The following is a 20,420-nucleotide window of genomic DNA, read 5'->3' as shown; positions in this document are numbered from 1 at the left end:
GAACGATGCCCATTTTTATAGCTTGAGTTCCCTTTTTTATATAGTCCGATGGCACCATTCAATGGGAAAGCATTCAGTTAAATGGCGCTCACATAATTTCTGTGATTACGTAATACGGGATTTCCGGTGTATTGAAAGTTTTAAACCATCCTGTAGAAAATAACTAAAGAAAACATGTACATTCGCTTTTAAACGTATTGAGATTTAATCTAATGAAAAATCATATACATTTTATCACCCTCGGACATTTCCTTCCTTCCTCATAAATAGAATTATTCCTGTGACACAAATTTCCAGTAACTGCTATTAATATTATGAATATCCTAGAAATTTATCTACAGTACAGTACGTAGGTATACTAAAATTTTATTTTTATGTATTAATTAATAAATAACCTGCCAAAATCAACACTGTCGCAGGTCAGTCCGGCTGGTTATTTATCGATCCGTCCTTATATATTAAGAAACTAATAGTATATTTGGTCAGATTCAATTTTTTAAATACTTTAATGGTAAGCTATGGTTAATGAGATAAATTAATTTATAATTTTTTTTATACTTAATTATACTACATATAAAAACAATTTGTTCTTCGATGCAATTGGAGTGAGTTTAGAGCTTCTTAAATTCATTCACACTTGTTCGGAATAGTAAAAATTAATCTAAATAGAGGATTCTCAATCTTTTCCGGTGCATACTATTGAATAAAACCACTGAACACTGGTCAGTGGCGCGTTATCCTATGGGCGAAAAGGGTAATTGCTCTGGGCCCCCACAAATAGAGGGCACAAAACCAATCTCTCATAAAATCATTTCCGTAGTAATAATATCGAAATTTAAATTTGGCGCCATATCTGAGGACCATAGATTGCCAGTGTGGCACAGCAAAAAGCTTTCTTCGCCTTTATAATACCCAAATAGGGGCAAGTTTCTTATAAAAGTTCTCCCGGGAGACATCCCCCTCGGCAGATCGCCCACGTGCCGTAACCAAATAAACCCAACTGACCTTTAATAATTCATTACCCTTCAAATTAAACTCCCCCTTCCAGGAAAGCTAATGACTAGGTTGAAAAATGACCCCCTGATCTAGATAATTTTCGGTAAAAACTACATTGCAAACAATAACACTCATCACGAATTAATTCGGGTGTTACATAAAATTAATTATGGATAAAATCTGCTCGTTTTATTCTCTATTTTTTAAATAATTTAACGATATAAAACCATTTATTCTATTAAAAAAAAAACAAGATCGCCATTAAGAAATCTCCCGTTATCCATCTATTGTCGTAAATTATATAAATCCGCCTACACTTGTATGACATAGCAATTAGCACATAGTTTTTAAGTGTAACGCGACCTTCGTATGTCAGCTTTGATGTTTCGCAGGCAGATTTAACGAGCTCTTATCAGAAAATTGTAGGAAGTAGTATTTCCTCGCTTAGAAAATATGGCAGAATCCTACCTTCTCGTCGTGTTTCTGGTCTTCAATATCGAGGCTGAAACTCTTCCTAATTGCAAACAAGAGTTCTCTTGCGAATCCTTCTTATATCTTAAACATCGAGTCAATGGAATGTTTGGAAAATTGGAGGAACTATCGATGACTCAAAACAAATTAAGAACAGTAGAAGAGCACTTACTCTCGGATAAAAGGAACTTGCTCAAGTGTAAAGAAAGCGTCAAACAGTTGAGGAATCAATTCGACAGTTTAAAGAACAATCCCGAAAGTGATGAGAACAACATATTTAACTTTAATCGGAGTTTAATCAGAGTAGAAGATAAAAATTCTCTGTTGGAAAAAAAGCTGAGAAAGTTAGAAGAAAAAATTACACTTAACGTTACTCAGAAACTAGAGGAACACGAAACTGCTGATAAGAATGGAATGCAAAATCTGGCCGAAATCCGTGCAAAATTGAAAGATATAGAAAAGAATAATACAGAAAACTTTAAAAATTTGGTAAGAGATATTAATAATAAGGTTGATAAATCTGAATTTTCTAAATTTAAAGTGAAAGTTAATGATGAAATTCGGAGTTTGCAAGATGCCGTAAAGAAATTGGAAGAAACCGTACAGAGTTTTCCGTTGCAGAAAAGGAAAATTATAGAAGTTCAGAATAAATCAATAGAGAGTATAAATGATTTCAGGCGGCAGATTTTACAATTGAGAAACGATTTGAATAATGCCAAAAAAGAACAAGAAAGAAAATTTTCTTCTTTACAAGATTCTTTGAAAGACATCAAAGAACTTCTGAATTCGACGAAAGAACAAACTACTACAACTATCTCTCCAGAGTAAGTTACTTCTTATTTTTAATATAAATTAGTTATACGTGAACTTCAATAAAGACTTTGAAGGTAAAGATTACTATTTCATTTTTTAGTGTTAAGAAAACGCAAAATAGTATATCTAAGACCTGTTTACAAGTAACCTAAACGATTTAAATGTACAGATTTAGAACTTCCTAATATTAAAGTTATTATTTGGTGCAGGGGAAGGACCTCATATATTATATTGAGGTTGGGTTTAGTTTATTATTATACGACTTTATTGCTCGTGGCCAAACTCCACGTGGCCAGCCCGTTGGCGAGGTTCAAACCCACAACCAGTGTTCAGTGGTTTTATCTACTAGGCTTATAGCTTAGGACCTCAATAAGTCTAAATCCTTGTCTGAATATATATTTTCTGCACTCTAAAAGAATACAGAAATGTAATAACGATAGCCCAAAATGAAGATCTAAGATTTTAGAGCATAACGTATAAAATTTCTAAAAAATGAAGACATTTTAGAATTTCCAACCTTGCCAGCCTAAGTAATTAAGAAGGCCTTTTTACTGGGCGGTAAAAGTTAAAATTTAGAGTAAACAAATTTACTAATTATTGCTAAAACTAAATATTCTAAACGAAACAATAAAGCCTTAACAATTCGATATTCTATATTCAATAATGGCAGAAGTCTTTGATAACTTTTCAATGATGGATTATTTTACTGCCCTGTTTTTATTTAGCTTGATTGTTTATATTTATCTAAGAGAATCGTGCCAATTTTATTATGAAATCAAAGACGAGGATTTTCAAATCCGCGACGACAAAAGAAAATCTGATTTCGATAACACCATTAATGATCCAATCAAAGTAGAAGAAGAAAACGAAAGTGAAGAATTGCAACAAAGGACAATCGAGCAAGAAATGCCTCCGTGTAATGTCGATATCGACCATTTTAATCCCGATATCTCTAAAGATAATTCCTGCGAAGATATCTTGAGCACTTTCGTTATTATAAACGAGAATTTACTAGAGGAATCCAACGTGGAAAACTTGGAGGAACCCATCCTAAACGGGAAGACAAAAAAAATTCTCGAGCGTAATTTTGGAATTTACTTAAGCACGTACTTCGAGTGAAGAATACTTTCTTCTATTTTATGCAAAAATTGTAGAGCAAAGAATATTGACGATGATTTTTTTTCAATATTTAATAATATTCTAAATTTTTAAATATTTTTGGCAATAAATTTTATCTAAGCAAAATCGAATTTTAATTTAATTGTGCCGAGAATTTTGGATTGGATTGATGGGTTATGTCACGCAACCTATGGGCGATCTACAATGGGGTAGTTGCTTTCCACTAAGACTTTATATGGAAAACCGCCCCTTATTTAGGTGTTAGACACGTGAAGAAAACACGAAAAACTCCACGTGGCACCATTGGCAATGGCTCGAACCCGTGACCAACTACTAATTATCATTAGTTTATCCATTTGGCCACTGGTTGAGCTAAGAATTTTGGGCCTAACCTTTTTAAATTAATCATTTTTTAAACAGAAGTAGCCTGTTGTATTTTTAAGAGTCCATCTTGCTGCTCAAAATAACACTGAAAGTATAGTCAAAAACAATACCTAAAGGGTATTTTACAATACATAAAATCTCCGACAGATATTCATGAAATTATTAGTAATAAAAATTTTGATTCAAGAAATTATTTATAGCCTATAAAGTAAAATCTGTGTAAGCCGGATTCGCACGGAAACGGATATTTTTCCGGTGTGACAGGTTTTTCCGGTTAGCAGGTCCGAAAATAGCTGCGTTTCGCGATTTTTTCCCATTTATCCTATTCTCCAAGACAGTTTACACTTATTGCCTATTATTATTTGGTAGAGGAGGAATGGCCCGAATTATGTTGTAGTGCAGAGCCACAATAAATCTAAATCCGGCCCTGAAGGCCGAATATAGAGGCGGAAAAGGCTTGGATTATAAGGCCTTTTTCCTGTCTCTATCTGCCGCTCTAGAGATCCGGCGTTGTAATATTGATAGATTGGATCAGAAATTTCACAAAGGTTGATCCCGATGGGAGGTTGGCCTTTTAAAAAGGTGGAGTTAGATATAAGATAAAAGGGCCTCAACGGCCATTTATCTAACTCCTCTTATATGTCCGAGTGCCTCCATGTCCCTGCACCCTTTTTTTCTTGTATCTAACAGTACGCCATTGTAGACCTGCAGGTATGGATCTGATAGCTTTTTAATTAACCATATAAAAGGAGAGGAGATTTATAAAAAGTTGTGATTAAGAAACGTCTTTATTAAATTATATTTTATTTTTAGTTTCAGAAGAGATTTAGAATCGGCTTTAAGTAAAGGCATTGGTCTGCTTAAACAATCGGGTGGTGAAAAAATATCTTCAAAATCTGTTTCATGGACATCGGAGGAATCATTTTCCGAGCGTCAAAAACCTTAACAAAACCAATTACGGTAAAAAATTTCTTTGATTGTTGTAATCATTTTATTTATAATTTAGAAATTTAAAATGAAAAGGAAATTATTTTAATTAATTAAAACCACATCCGTTTGACTTATCCTTTCTCGGGAAGCTTATCAGTGAAAGCGCTTTCCTTATCGTGTAATTATTTCTAGTTTAGTTGCAACCGTTTTCCTTACCATTAAAAAATAATCTATAAATCACCTTTTATCATTAATTAATTATCGAGTTAGATACTTAAATCAACAGTTCTCAACAAGGGGTACGCATGAAGAACCGGTTAATGTTACAAATCTATACACAGAAGAATCCCGTGTTATCCTGTGAAGGACAATTGCCTGGGGCCTCCACTAACAGGAACACCAAACCAATCTTTTATTATAAACTAGTTACTGTAGTAAAAATATCGAAATTTAAATCTGGTCAATAGATTGCCGGTGTGGCGCAGCTAAGGCGGTTAAATAAAATTTAAAGTTTGGTTTTATTCGAAGGGGTGATGCCTCCTGGGTAGTCTTTTCTGGGAAACTGGCCCCTATTTAGACGTTAATAACGTGAAGAAAACCGGAAAAACTCTACGTCCCTTTAGCCAGGCACATCATAAAGCCTTGTATGCCTGTTGTCCCTTTAATTCCTATCTTTATTTTACTTCATTCGGGCTCTGTATCACCCGTCATTTCCATCAATTAATTCCTTGATTTACATCCGGGTAATCATAGTTTAAGACGGATTTTTTTTTTCAAATAATTTTCAAAGAGTGATTTAAAACTTGAATAATTTAATGAAGTAAATAGCTATTTTGTATCGATTGATGGAACAAATGACACGAAATAAGAGGGGGATAAAACTTAATTTACTGTTTATTACTTCATTATAATCTATGTAATTGTCATATCGTAATTGCCATCAAGATTAGATATTCGGGGGGACATGCATCAGGCTAATTACGTGCACAGTCGATCCTGACGATAGGGAAGAGATGCTGTGTAGCAACGTGGCCAGGGCCCTTATAGAGGGCCCGAGACATGGCCACCTAAGATACCTACCAGGCCTGAATCTGACGCCACAACCGGTCTTGTGAGGTGTATTGATAATTCTTTTTGTTTGCTTGCAAGGACATACCATCGTAGCGCGGAGGAAATAAGGTAAAATCTCTTCAAATAAAAAGACTGGCGGATCGGACCCGTTTTCGTCTTTAGAACGAGGTAGATGGGTAAATGTAGTTAGAGGAGAATCTCTCCACGGAGTTGTGCACAGTATTTAGACTACTTTTGACTCTCTCCCTCCCAGTTGCGTAAAATGATGCATAGTTTAAAAGGATGGGGGTCACAAAAAGTAATCATTGTACATGATGGGGGTGTATCAGGCATTTTTACGTGGACTTCAGTGCTATCGATGGCATAAGAATGTATGTTTAGCCTAATTAGTATTTAGTAAGCTTACTTAGGTTAGGTACATACAAATAAATCATCAGAAAATATTTGCAGTAGTAGTTTCTTAATCATTTCTTCAATGTCAAGGAAAGTCCGTGAACTATCGTACACGTAACTAAAGGGGAGAGGATTTTGCCAAAAATACAATCATTGGTACACAATAGAGGTAGAAATGGTTCAACAACTGAACACGTGATTAATAGACACCCCTTATACATTAATTTATATAATTATTTTGATCAATTACGTAACTAAATTACTATTAAATGTGTTTTTTATAATCCGGAATCGAATTACTCAGCGTGTAATCAAGAAAAAAAAAATTGAACAAAATGGCTATCTACTTCTTAGAAATGTAGAATATAGGACTAGAGATTAATAACTTTACACTAATGGATGCATTATAAATCTTCTTCAAGGATTACGACACTATCGACTGGAAGAGGATCAGGTATCATCATCATCCTTCACTCGATCATAAAATGACGTATGTATTAGTTCTGTGTTCGGTGTTAATTATTAATTTAAATCCCATCCGCGGTTCGAGTTACTGCGAAGATGTACCTTGTGGTTTTGTCGAAAGCACGAAACTTAAACTAGAAATCGCTAAACCCGAACTCGACGTTATATCGGATTTAACAGCTAATGTCGTTAAAAACGAAATTATCGTCACAGAAGAGTTTAATCCTTCCGTCAAGCAAGCTCTACATGATTTGCACGAGTTACTTTTATACACGGAAGATCTGAATAATGAAGATTTAATCGTTGATGAAGTCCCCGAAGATTTGTTTCTTCGGCTTAATATGGAGGAACGGAGTTGCACCCAACTGGAAGAAAGGTATGATAAGTTATTAATGGAAACGGAGATGATAGTAAATAATATATTACAACTTTCTAACAAGGAAAAAGAAACCGAAGACTTACTTCAAGTTATAAAAAAACACTCGAGTAATTTAATGCAAGCTCTCGTTACCACTCAACAAAATTCCGAAAAGTTGATGAATAATAAAATGGCGAATTCCGAATTTAATCGCACGATACAAGACATGATTTTTCAGCTAAATAAAACTCTTTCGTCCCCGCTGCTTATTGGAAACTCTGATTTACTTAATTTGAAAGACCAATTAGAGAAAAGTTATGATATAAACGTGCAACTCGTGGGGATATTTCAGGAAATTGAAAAACTTCGAGGATCTCTACAGAAATTACGAGAAATTGGTGATAATATGGAGGCGATGGGAAAGGATATTCAAGCAATTTTGAACTCATTCAACGCGAAAAACGAAACTCGAGTACCATCGAATAATAATAATAACAGATTTGCAAAGACTAATAAAAATAATAAGAAAAGAAAAGAGGGCCTCTCCGTTGCAGAAATCATAAAATCTAAGAAAGAAAATAAAAACGGTTAAAACGAGTAATTTTAACACTTTAAAAATGTTAGTTCTTTTAATATTAAGTTATGAGAAATCTTAATTATATAAAGAATTTAATTTCGTGTAAAAATTATTTGTGTACTGAAGTAATTTGTAAGGATGTAAAAAGGTCTGTACGAAAATAAAATTGTGTTTTGTACATTTAATAGTCGAATGCTCCTGGCATTTCTAGGGCTTATGAGAGGGTGACAAAAATAATGGTGTGTAGTAAATAAAATGTACTGTACATTTATTGAGCGGAGTATTTATAATAATGAAACTGAAAAACAAAAAATTGCTGGGGCTTAAGTTAAGAAGGATGGGCTTTAGGGGTGGAATCCCGTAGTATTTTTGTAGGGTGTCGAAGAATATTCGTGCCAAATTTGGTGAAGATACGTTGAAAGATTATGGAACATTTGCATGCATACATATTTTGACTTTTATATAAATAAATACAGTATATTTTCTACGCCGTGGCATAGGAATTACATCGATCTTCGTTTATTATCTCACAAGTAAAGCATGGCACTGAGTAAATAGAAAAAAATTCAAATTATTTTGATGGTGAGAACCGGCAGTCAGTGTAAAATCGCTGAAGAGTTTGACAAGCTGCATCCAGACTTCCTAATAATTACACACTGCAGTCTGGATATACTGTTAAAATCTGACTTTCGGATCTCCACCATCAAAATAACTTGAATTTATTCCTCGTTTATCTGTAAAAAAAAAAAATAAACAAAGGTTAATATAACTCATATGGTTCCAGACTTATAGGGCACCCTTTATAATTTTGGTAAATTTATTTTATAAATTATTACAAGAAAAAAGCATGCAAAACTATTAATGGTGATAAAATTAACAGACTATATAGCATACATAAAAAAAATATATTTGCAGTGTAATTAGATAAAAATTAAAGTGTACAATACTCCTGATATTGTATATGACAATATACTGTAATTAATTACAGCTGCCAACTTAATTATACCTTACTTAAACTATAAATAAAGGTATGGCACAAAAATTATCAATAGAATAAAATCTCAATTATCCATCACTTTGGTACAAAACTGATTATTTACCATGATATCTATTTTGCTAGCATGTAAGTTATGCACCACAAGCATGAATGCCATCCTATTGCATGCAGATTTGGACGTGTATACTATCATTCTTCACACCTTGCAAGACATCAGGTTTTGACCTTAAAATGGGTGAATGACATAAATCAATTAGGGCCTTGTGACCTCACTGGTAAAAACTCAGTGATGCTATGTGTTTGTCTGGCATCAATGTTGTCCCAAAATGGAAAATCCCATATGGTTTGTTTATAGTATGTGACTTACAAGTACAAAATCTACAGGGTGTCTGGTAATATTGTTTAGAAGTATGAGTATATTATACATTTAATTTTACGGTATTTATTACACGTGTTTATATTATGCAGTATAATTTCATATATAAACAAGTTATTATCTGACAGTTCATTTGAAATTGTTAGCATGCATTTTTGAAATAAGATTTCAAATTTCATACAGTAAGAGTATTTGAATTGACTCAACTCTTCCTGCTTTTCCTATAAATCAATATTGAGTTATTTTATAAGCTGGATATTAGAGGGTAGAACCTACACATGGGCATAGGATGAAGAAAAGAGGAGTGTGAAGAGTTGAGAAGGAGGAGATAAATTCCTAGTAGGGTAATGTGCAGATAGAATGAAGAGATATTAATTAAAATAAATACATTTGTTGAGAAATGTTTACGTAGTAGTAGTAATTACATAAAGTAACAGCTTCACTATACCAGGGCAATACAGTAAAAGCTGGATAATCAAGATTCTAATATTGTTGTTATTAAAGTTTAGAAATAATTAAGCTTCGTTGTAAAAAATGTATTATTATTTAATAAAAAAGTAACAAGACTACTTTTTAAGAATTAAGAAAATCTCTTTATTGCACATATTGTATCACAACATCCCATGCACAAAAAATGATGTATTATGTTACATATTACAATAGATTATGGGAGAGCTAGTCACCCGATAAAAATGGAAAATTCGGTGTTACGAAATCAAAATTCGAAATAGATTTTTTTTTCACCAATCTTAATAATTCAGTAAGAGTTTAAACAGATAAAAATGTATCGTACAGTATTTGATACTGTCGGTGTAAACTGTATATCAGAGTGAAACGTGATATGATAAATATTTTGATAAACATTTGCAAAGTAGCAAGGACTGTTGTTCAAAGCATTTTTCTGTAAAAAGTTCACTTTTCTTTTACATTATTAAGTGATATATGGATATATTTTGTTTTTTTCCAAAGATGTGCATGATATAAATCTTATTTTAAACATATTACGCTCGTATTTAGCTTCGTCAAAATTTACGGATTTATCTAACAGTAAAAATTGTTTGTGTTGTTTCAAAATTGTTATGAAAATATAGATGATAGTCTTAAAATTTTTTCTCATTCCAACTTCTTAAATACCTTTGCAAATTCTTATCACATATACCGAGTAGTTTAGTAACAGTAATATATTCTACCAACAACATTGAGAATGTAATAAACAATTTTTGCGTAGCGTTGCCACATACAGTATTAACTGTGGATAAAGATATACAATTACGGTACATAATTTAAGAAATACATCATCTCTTTATACAATGTTTCTTCTTTAAATATCAAGATATTGTTTTGTATAAATAATTTCAAATGTAAAAAAAAAACACATCCATAACAACTACAATTTATAAATAAATTATGCTTTTATGATTTTGTGTTGTTGTTGTTGTTGTTGTTTTGGATTAAGCAAACCAAATTTCACAATGGAATAAAAGTCTGGTAGGATAAAATAATAAAAATATATCTGAAGATAATACTATAAGTATTTCATGTGATATTAAATACAATTTAAAATTATTTCGTCACCTGTACGAGATGTATCGATGGGGAGGGGATGGAAGATACGCGAAGAAATGAAAAAAAAAAATCAAATCTACACAGCATGATTGTTAATTACAATGTTGTAAAGAAAACTGCATACACATAGGAAAAAATTCACAAAAAAGAAAATTATCAAATGGGGAAAGAGGCACAATTCACAACAATTATATTATGTTTTTTTTTCTTTTCTTTTTTAGTTTTTTTAGTTTTCTAAGGTTTCACTCTTGATGAATTACAAATTGTATAAAAGAGTGAAGTGCTAAGTTAGGCACTTGTACTGTGAAGCTACATTCAAACAACTGTGTTTCTTGAATAATCAAGCATGACACACAATAAGCATAGTCGAATTCTTGAAAAAACTCATTTCAAATAATCTGAGTGATAATGGAGGAGAGAAAACTTTTGTTAATGGTATTATGAAATAAATTTTTTGTTTTTTTTTTTTTAAATTGTTAAGTTGTGAAAATAATTTTTATAAGGAGAATAGAAAAAAAAAACAACAAAAACATTCTTCATTGCACAATGATGGAAGAATTCATAAAATAGAAGACAACAAAACAGTGGAAGACAATCCTGTGGCATACTAAATTCTACCTTGACAGTAATCAGTTGAGGTGAGTCACTTTTTTATTCTGGGAATCTGCAATAATTAATAAGAAAAATTAGTATTATTATGAAAAAGAATTAAATTAATTATTATTTCTAGCTAAAATTATATACACATGTTAATGATAATGACACCCGATCCTCGTAGACTAAATACAATTAAAAATTTGTATTAAATGATATTTAGATGAAACATCTTTATTTTTCAGGGCTCAGGCTGAGGCCTACACTAAAATTTATACAAGGATCATTAAAAAAAATTCCTGGAAAATGTAAATAAAAACATGAGGGTAATTTCAGATTGATGTAACACCATGCATAAATATTGTGTAGTACTTTTGGGGCCCCAATAATAACTTTTCTCCAAGGCCCCACCAATTCTCCACCAATTCTTTGGCCCTACTTGGGCGCCAAACTGTAAAAGAGGTGTCATAATGTTTATAAAAATATAAATACATTGGTGCTGTTCCTAGGCTTGTCTCAGGTGCCAAAATTGTTAGAAACACTCCTCATCTAAGAACTCATTTTAACTTTAACACTTAGAGTTATTATTTTTAATTAGTAATTTTGAGAGTATCTAAATATTAACCAGAAGAATCATTCAACCTTCAGTCCTAATCAGATCAGTACATTATGAGTTTTACTATCTAAATAAAATTAGCCATATTATAGTACAAAAACATCCAGTGGTATCTCATGATTATTTGCCTATTGCTTAAAGTAAACAGAATTTTTGGACCTTTAAATTGACACTCTTAATAAATACGTGATCACGAGTGTCAAAATGTCAAATACCTTGTAGTCGGGCCCTAAACTTAGAAATGATAATTGCTGCCACTTTATATATTTCAACTGTTTGCGCAACTGTAATTTCAATAGTCACAAATACCTTACACATTGGTTCCAGAAGATAAATTTTAATGTAAAGAAAAACAACCAAACTAACCAAAATTAATTAAATGTCGTTATAGTAATAATTACTTTACGATTAAAAGTTTTATATACAGGTAAATGGCATTAGCAAGGGCACAGTTATAGGACCCAAATTAGCAAAATTATATATAATAGTTGGAAAAAAAAATTTGGATAAAACAAGTTAAATGACTATTATGTCAGATGGTTAGTGTTTTGTACCTTATATTATTTGTAATTAATATCAAACAGCTTTGTTAATACAGTTTTGTGAATTTGTAGCCTGAAGAGGGATTGAGAGATTTCAATATAAAATGCACTGCGTATAAAGAAGAATAAAAGTAACTGTGTTATTAAAGTCTTGGTCTCCAATTTAATACAGATATTGGAAGAAAAAAAATGAGGGTTTTCATTAGTCTTGTGTTTTATAATTTAAATTTTTTATCTGTTCCATTGAAAATCTCTTTTCTAACTGGTTTTTTTAATCAATTTTTTAAAAGACTTTTTTAAATAAACAATCAAATTAACGTTTTTTATCACTTTAAGAGATATTTGTCAGATTAATATACTGTTCTACAAAATGTAATGTTCAAAAACGTTAGATTTAATGTAAAAATAACCAAACTAACTGCTGGAACCAATGCATAAGGTGTCTATGAGTATTTATATCCTTTTTCAGCTTCTAAGGTGTTTTTTTTTTTGTAATTTCATTATTATTACTTACTATCATTCATTGAAAGTTTTGAAACAAAAATTTAGGAGCATTTGCTGAGTGGTAGGTGCAATTCTTTCCCCGCTAATATATATAATACAGGAAAAAAGCTATCTTTATATAAGATAAACGACTTCCAACAACTTAACACTGCATTGAATAATAACAATCCACGAAAAACCTTTTTTTACGAGTGTTATGTCACTATTAAATTCCACTATATTTAATAGAATATACGAATTTAATAGTGACATAACACTCGTAAAAAAAGGTTTTTCGTGGATTGTTATCTTTATATAAAGATAAATTCAATTTGAGTGCATATATTTAGACTAATGCACTTTCGAGTAGTAAGGAAATACAGGTACACCATTGAATTTCTGGCAACTGACTGTCCATCACCTCCTTCCTAATCTGGGAAAAAAAAATTATGAAAGAAAGCTTGAAATTCCCAGGGCCACCAGACTAGTTTATGGGATGGCCACACATGACATGCACTTATTTACATTATTTATGCTGCACTTATTTGCAATGACACCACAATTTTTTTGATATTCTTAATTTATTTTGCTTAAATTTAACACTAGCTATGGCTTCTAAGAGAGATGAGTGTCAGTGGTGGTGTCAAACAAACACCAGTCAATATTGATTTAAGATAAAGTAGAATTAATAAGCCGAACAACTACCAGATTACATTGGGCTAGTTTCTTGCTATTATTAATTAACTGCAAAAAATTAGCCCAATGTAATTCAGTAGTTGTTTGGCTTATCTATATAAATAAAAATGTAAATATTTGTTTGTTCAAAATATTAAATCTCCAAAAGTTCTTAACCGATTGCTTTGAAATCTTGACAGAAGGTTGCAGTCAAATATGTGTGTGTTTTTACATTATACAGATGTTGAAATTTCCCCCACGAGGGAAATGGACAAAATTAAAGCTTACAGTGAAGAACTCGGCTTTTATTTTTCTATTTCAGATGTGGTTTTTTTTGCATTCTTGATTGCGTCTTAATAGGGTACATCAAGAGAATGTACACTAAGAAGGGATTTTTTGAAATTCCCTCCCACAAGGAGTGTTATACATTTATAATAGATACATTTTGAGCCACAGCACAACATGGCCGGGTACAGCTAGTTAATAATATATATCACGTTTTGATATTGAAAAAAGGGTGAGACCATGGTGTTTTGGTGCATAAGCTGTATGGCACCTATGGTATTAGTTCATCAACTGTTTATGATATAAAGAAATGTATTATTGTACAAGTATCCGTATTCATTTATTTTATTTTATTTTATAACTTATCATTCCATGGCATACTTTAAACTATCGCTCCACAGCCAGTGTGCTGCAGCACAATGTCACCAAGAGGAGGAAAAACAGACTTTATGTTGGCATATGAATAAAATAAATACTTACTGATTCAAAAGGGACAATGATTTGTCTATCACATGTTTATAGCAACTGATGTTTGTGACAGAAGGAATTCTAACAAGCTTTAAACTTTAACACCTTTTTCCAGTCACATTTCACAAAATATGTACACATTTAAATTTTGCAAGTCTCATATAATTTTTTTTGAAGTGACAAGTAGATGATTTCTCTATTGCATGCATCACAAAGTCAAGACCCTGATCAAGACCCTAGTGTGAAAAGCAAGTGATCAGCACTTGCTTTTCACACTAGGAGTGGTTTTTGAGTTGTTATGAAAAAAAAATTGAAAAAAAAAAATCAATAGTAAAACTAATTTCAAATATTTTTATATCATCACAAGTAAAAAAACAGTGAATCAGTATTTTTTTGGTACGTACTTGCAACTATATTTTTTTGTATATTTTTATTTGTTGTGTGCCACAGAATTCTGGAATGTACTTAGGTGTGATAGGCATAAGAAAAGATTGCAAAGCACTGCTTTAAACACATGGGAAGTGTATAATTAGCAAATTAGAGGTGTGTTGATGAATTATTAGGCCTATATGTGACCAAGGTTGGCCAAAATGGCAAGTCCTAAAAAACAAGGATGCCAAATATTCAGTAGTGTACTTGGATATTAACATGTAGTATAGTATAATATATTACTATAAAATATAATAATAATAATAATAATTAGCATGAAGTACTGTATAATATATTAACAAATCCTGACAAGAGATGTAATCTATCTGTTTAAGATCATGTAAATATTTAAGAAAAGAGAATGAGAAAGAGTATACAAAGAAACAAAAAACAGTAACCTTAATAAGAGTATTAATAATTGATGTGTTATGAAATAGTGCTAGGACCCAGACCTGTACTCTAGTATTCAATGCTAAACTTGCAAAACCATTTTTATTCAAGTCTTTAATTTGCAACATTTGCTATTTTTGGCATTATGCATTTTGATCTCCTCTCTACTTCATCAGTTGCAACTTGATATAGTAACTGATAAGGATTGTATTCCTAGGATTTTATTCATATAACACAAAAATTTAACCATTAAAAAGATATTTAACAAGAATTACAAATTTCCTATCTTCAGCACGAAACAATAACAAAAATTGATAAACATTCGTATTCAATACTAAAACTTTGGAAAAATGTTTTACATTAACTAAAACTTTACGCAAGTTCGAACATTTGTTAAATAACTGAAAATAAAAGGGATAGAAATTAATTAGCTCATGAAAAATTTGTGCTTTTATCTTTAAAAATGCATGACTACATACGCTCATCTATCTAACAACATTCTCAAGATTAAGGAAGGACAGAAAAACAAACAGATGAATGACAGTAGGAATTTATAGCTCCACAATTTTTTCAAAAGATGCAACCCAAAAAGGCCTCTCAGAAATGTTAAACTTTTATTCTTATTGAATTTTTGTTAGAGGCATATTTCTGAGTTATTCCTTGTAGCAATTTATGTAAAACACCATGTATGTGTGAGACAAATTATCTTAAGAGAAATATAAAACAACATATGTAATCAGCATTAAAAACAATGATCCTACCTTTTAACTTCCAGTGCCTCCAACTTAACTGCCACCTATATTTGCTTCAGTAAACAATAAACAATCAATAGTGGAAGCAACTTCAAATAATAAAAAAATTCCTTTTTGGCACTTAACAGTCAATAGTCAGAAGTTGGGCACATAAAGCCTTCTTCCCTGAGCAACAGTTACTTTTCAAAGTGGCTCACATTTTGTTCATTTGATTTGAAATGAAAGGCACTGGTACATCACAATTACTTCTTGTGTGCAGGACATTCTAAGAAATTCTGAGGAGAAGGGAATAATTCCCATATATAACAATTCGTCCATTGATCTTTAAATCTTAACTGTCTTACTTTTTAGGAAAGTAGGAATACCATGACAAAACAACTTTCCAACTTTTTACTCCTAAATAAACATTCAATGCTATAACTTTGTATCACCAAATTGATTTTTATCTTTAGGATCCCTGTGAGTTTGAGCTGTTTCGTCCGTTGGTACGTAACCGATGTTTAAAAACCGTTCTTCGCTGGGATATTCAAAAGTTCTTGCCCGACTTAAATTTCTATTTTCGACGAGATCTTCGTCTGGCCTGTACAGCTGAGGAGTGCTCTGACGCCTTTCGGCCTGCATTAATTGATGAGCGGCATGGTCGAGTTGTTCTGGTGTTAGATTGATTGCTTCCGCCAATTCTCTTTGCGTCGTTCTAACAAAATCAGGGTCGCAGTATTTCCCTAATCCTTGTTCTTGAAGAACCTAAAATAATTATGGTAAATAATTAAAAATGTATTTTAAATATACAAAGAAAAAGAGATTTATTATTGAAAAAACCAGATAGCAGTTTGTTAAATTAACAGGCTAACAAAAATCAATCACAATATTACAGACAATGCTGTGATCTTTTATACAGACAAATGTATACATACATCTATATATAAAGCTTAACAATTTATAAGCAATAACCATTACCTTAAAAATTTTATATTTTTATAGCATGAAAATGTTATATCTACATTTTTAAATTGGTAAAAATCATCATCAATATCACATTAATTTATTATACAATTTGAATTAATCAATGCACCTTTAACAGTGGGTAAAGTTTTAATAATGCTAATCTTTCTGATCTAATCGGCAGCTATATTTGGATGTGCACAGTTGAAAATGTTAGTGTTATTTAAAATTCATCTACTGTTAAAGGCTCATTGATTAATTCAGCTGATTAACCGTAGCAGCTAGTTCATCCTTATAAAACTTAGCAATAATTATTTCTAACTTTGATATTAAAGCATGTAAAATTTGTTTTGTTTTGATAATTTTTGTACTTTTATAAAAAGAAACAAACAAAAACCCAAAATTACAATATTATCATTTCAAAAATAAAAACTGATCCACTTACTCGACCAACTAGATTTTCGGCACTTCCCACGACTTGTCCGTAATGTTCGGTAGGACTTTCATACGTGTCAGGTGATCTTTTCTCATATCTATTTCCTAATGTGGAATAATGTGTAAAATTGTTAAATATTTATAACCTATTCAATTGAATATTTTACTACACATTGTCGTATCTTTATTTTAAATAATAGTGAGACGTTACCATGAAACGAGGCCCTGTGTGTGGGCACGTAGTTAGAGCTTTCGCTGGATAACGATCTTGGATGTAAGGAATCTCCGTACCCCCTGGGTTTTTCGGGAGTCAATCCTGCAACCACCATTGCTGGAAACTGAGCAAATCTGAGTGAACTTGCAATTAATGGTTGTTCTGCTCTTGGTTGTTGTTGTTGTTGCTGCTGCTGCTGCTGCTGCTGCTGTTGTTGTTGTTGCTGTTGCACTGGTTGACGAGGCCCATCCTGTAAACTATCATCCAAAATTGGTTGTTCATGACTGTCTTGCTTAGTAAGACAAAGAAAGCGGAATGTTTCCGTTCCACTTCTGCTGACAAACTTACGGGGAGGAGGAGTTGGAGGTTTAAGAGCCATGTTATCTTCAGAATCATCCAAGGAAACACTAATAGCAGTTACGGGAAGGATTTAATGATTAGAATGGGAAAGGTATTAATGAAATAATTACGCAACTAAAACATTATAATATTTAACTAAATCTACGGAAATGTTATTAAACCATGCACATGCTATTTTATCAGAACAACAGTGCAATTCAGTAAATCAAAACATACAAATTCTCTTTTTTATGGAATTAAGAAATAATCTTATAAAATTATTCCTGTATATTCTTATAGTAGGAATCGATGATTCTTCAATGAAATAAGTCAATTTGATGGAAACAAACAGAAGGGAGTAAAGGACGTATAAAAATATTCTAGTCTTTTAATCTAAACAAATTCAAATTTTTTCCAACACAAATCAAAGAAGTGAATTACAAAAGTTTGTTTATAATAAAAATATTTAATGGTACATTAACATTTTTTTTTTAAGTTTGTACCAACGCTGACTGTTTAAGTCAGTATCAATAGAAACATCAGTAAATTAAAAAAATACTGGAATAATGTAAACAAGCATTACTTTTCATTTTAAGACTAAAATAATTTATGGAAGTTTAAGTTATGGAATAACACAGAAGAGTTCCTTTTGTTTTTCTTTTATGTGGTCAAAAAGTATAATAATAATTTAAAATCAACGATAGTCAACAAGCAAAGACTCGACTGCAAGGTACAGAATAATTCAAAATCCAAGGAAATCCTAGCAAACTAAATTATCTAACAATCCTACTGTCATAACAATAATAATTATGTAAAAAACTAAATCATTGAACAAACGTATTGACCTCTTTTAGACCCAAATGAATCGAACTTTTGGTAAATGACTCAATTAATAATATTTAATAGTATCATTTAAGTCACAAATGGTCCAAAAATCAAAAATTTTACACCAAACAAATAACCGAATCCATCTATACATAATAGAATTTAAATTTGCACTATGAGAATTTGTAAAATTTGATATAAATACATCAAATTTTACAATAAAACATATGAAATTTGATAATATATAATAGTATTACCGATATTGTGAAATATATATAATATAAAAATTAAAATAGAATAAATAAGACAAATAATAAAGTTGCCTTATATTTACAGGTTGGCTAATAAATATTTTAAATTAATTTACATATATTTAATGTGACAATCTTGTTATAATATGCTTCAGTTGCCACTGTCAATCTGACGACAATAAAAATGCCTTTATTTAACAATATTCTCTTTTATAAATTATCGAATTTATATCAATATAGCATCTTTCCTTCTGGATCGCCAATTTGCATAGTCTTGCCTCGGAGCCAAAATAATAGATTTAAAGCAAAAAATTAGATTATAAATATGTATAGTGCCTAAATTAAAAAACTGATGTAATTTAGTTGTAAGTAATGGAAAAAAATAATAACGTGGTAAACAAGTATTAAAATATTGTATAGAGAAAAAAACGTTATTAAAATAAGAATTAAAGAACACGTGTGATTGTAAAAGATAAAAATTTAGTTAATAAAAACACAGGATGTAAATTAGATGACTGTTGGAAAGATATCATACCTATGTCACACCTGCAATGAATATGTGGAGTCTACAGTGAAGTGTAATTTTGTCATAAGTTCGGTAAAGAAGGATAATCTTAAGAAATAGATATTATAGTGTTTGTGAGTATATTTAAAATGGTTTTTTAAAATTTTATTGTAAATTAATTCTTTTTTTGACATATCTATCAGATGTTCTGGTATTGTTGTAATGTCAGAAAAGTGTTTCTCTAAGACTATTGCTATAAACTTCTTGTATGTTTTGTACTTTACTTAAATATCACTTAGATTGTACTAAAATAATTTGTACATTTTATTGGATAATTTATAAAAGAGAATATTGTTAAATAAAGGCATTTTTATTGTATTCAATTTAGTTTTTATTGTCCTCGGATTGACAGTGGCAATCGAAGCACATTATGACAAAATTGTCATATTAAATATGTAAATTAATTTAAAGTATTCAAATCGTTTATGATTTAATTAATTAAATTATTCTCTCTGAATTTTAATAATTTATGGGATGGAAATATTTAAAACTCATACATTAAATTGATTTTTCTTAAACAACTAAATTAATTAAACATTTATATTTGTTTGAATAATATTTTATATGTAATGATTTGTTTGTATGTTCCATTTAAACTTAAGAATTTGTTTCAAATATTTTTTCCTTTTAATGTGCTGACTTCCATTTAAGTTATATTGCAGACATCAATCTGTTAGTGAATGCCATCTAAAAGTCATCTTATGAAGTATATTTTTACTTTTATCATCAGAAATAAGATAAGGCACCAGAGAACAGAATATTTTCATGAATCTTAATAATGTCATTACAATTATGTATTATTTTTTGGTGAATAAAGTAATGTGTTTATTACTGATAGTTTGTTGAAACATTTTTCCATATTAAAAGTGTAATAATAGCCCGATTCGTGGCAATTTTTATACTTTGTGTGTACTCGACATGGCTCGATTAGTCTAGTTTTTTTCCTAATGGTGATACAGCCTCTAAGTAATGAAATTCATGTTTGGTCCTATTTTTTTTTTTGCATTGTTTGGCATTTATCCAATCAGATATCTAAGTGGCTATCAACTTTAGAGAAGTAGACTCCTTCCCCCTGCATGGAAGTTGTTCTACAAAACTT

General features: G+C 31.0%; 2 protein-coding genes across 7 annotated transcripts in view; one reads left to right on the top strand and one right to left on the bottom strand.

Annotated features, from left to right (window-relative positions):
- Nucleotides 1-252: 252 nt before the first annotated feature.
- On the top strand, nt 253-9,561 carry LOC111635682 (homer protein homolog 2-like). 6 transcript variants are annotated; one of them, XR_002758419.1, is made up of 4 exons: nt 1,332-2,291; nt 4,597-4,743; nt 6,600-7,018; nt 7,083-9,560. XR_002758419.1 is itself a non-coding variant. In XM_023380715.1 (3 exons), the coding sequence occupies exons 2-3, from the start codon at nt 4,687-4,689 to the stop codon at nt 7,590-7,592; spliced, it is 1,050 nt and encodes a 349-aa protein (XP_023236483.1). In that variant the 5' UTR covers nt 253-349; nt 4,597-4,686; the 3' UTR covers nt 7,593-9,561. The 6 variants fall into 6 exon arrangements, 5 of the variants coding, with proteins under 5 accessions (XP_023236483.1, XP_023236482.1, XP_023236487.1 ...); XM_023380715.1 differs by lacking the exon at nt 1,332-2,291 and adding an exon at nt 253-349 and having other exon boundaries at nt 6,600-9,561; XM_023380714.1 differs by lacking the exon at nt 1,332-2,291 and adding an exon at nt 253-353 and having other exon boundaries at nt 6,600-9,561.
- Nucleotides 9,562-16,093: 6,532 nt separating this feature from the next.
- LOC111635672 (voltage-dependent L-type calcium channel subunit alpha-1C-like) overlaps nt 16,094-20,420 on the bottom strand; it is a gene marked incomplete at its 5' end in the record, with an annotated part of 82,050 nt that continues 77,723 nt past the window's right edge. The window contains 3 exons of the mRNA XM_023380702.1: nt 16,094-16,494; nt 17,138-17,232; nt 17,339-17,748. Coding sequence (XP_023236470.1) covers nt 16,165-16,494; nt 17,138-17,232; nt 17,339-17,748 — 835 coding nt within the window. The remainder of the gene's footprint in view (nt 16,495-17,137; nt 17,233-17,338; nt 17,749-20,420) is intronic.

The sequence above is a fragment of the Centruroides sculpturatus genome, unplaced genomic scaffold (assembly GCF_000671375.1).
Source record: "Centruroides sculpturatus isolate CEXI.00-Female unplaced genomic scaffold, Cexi_2.0 scaffold875, whole genome shotgun sequence".
In the NCBI taxonomy this organism is placed as follows: domain Eukaryota; kingdom Metazoa; phylum Arthropoda; class Arachnida; order Scorpiones; family Buthidae; genus Centruroides; species Centruroides sculpturatus.
Note: the sequence above shows the minus strand (reverse complement) of the source record. Positions and strands in the feature narration are given on the sequence as shown.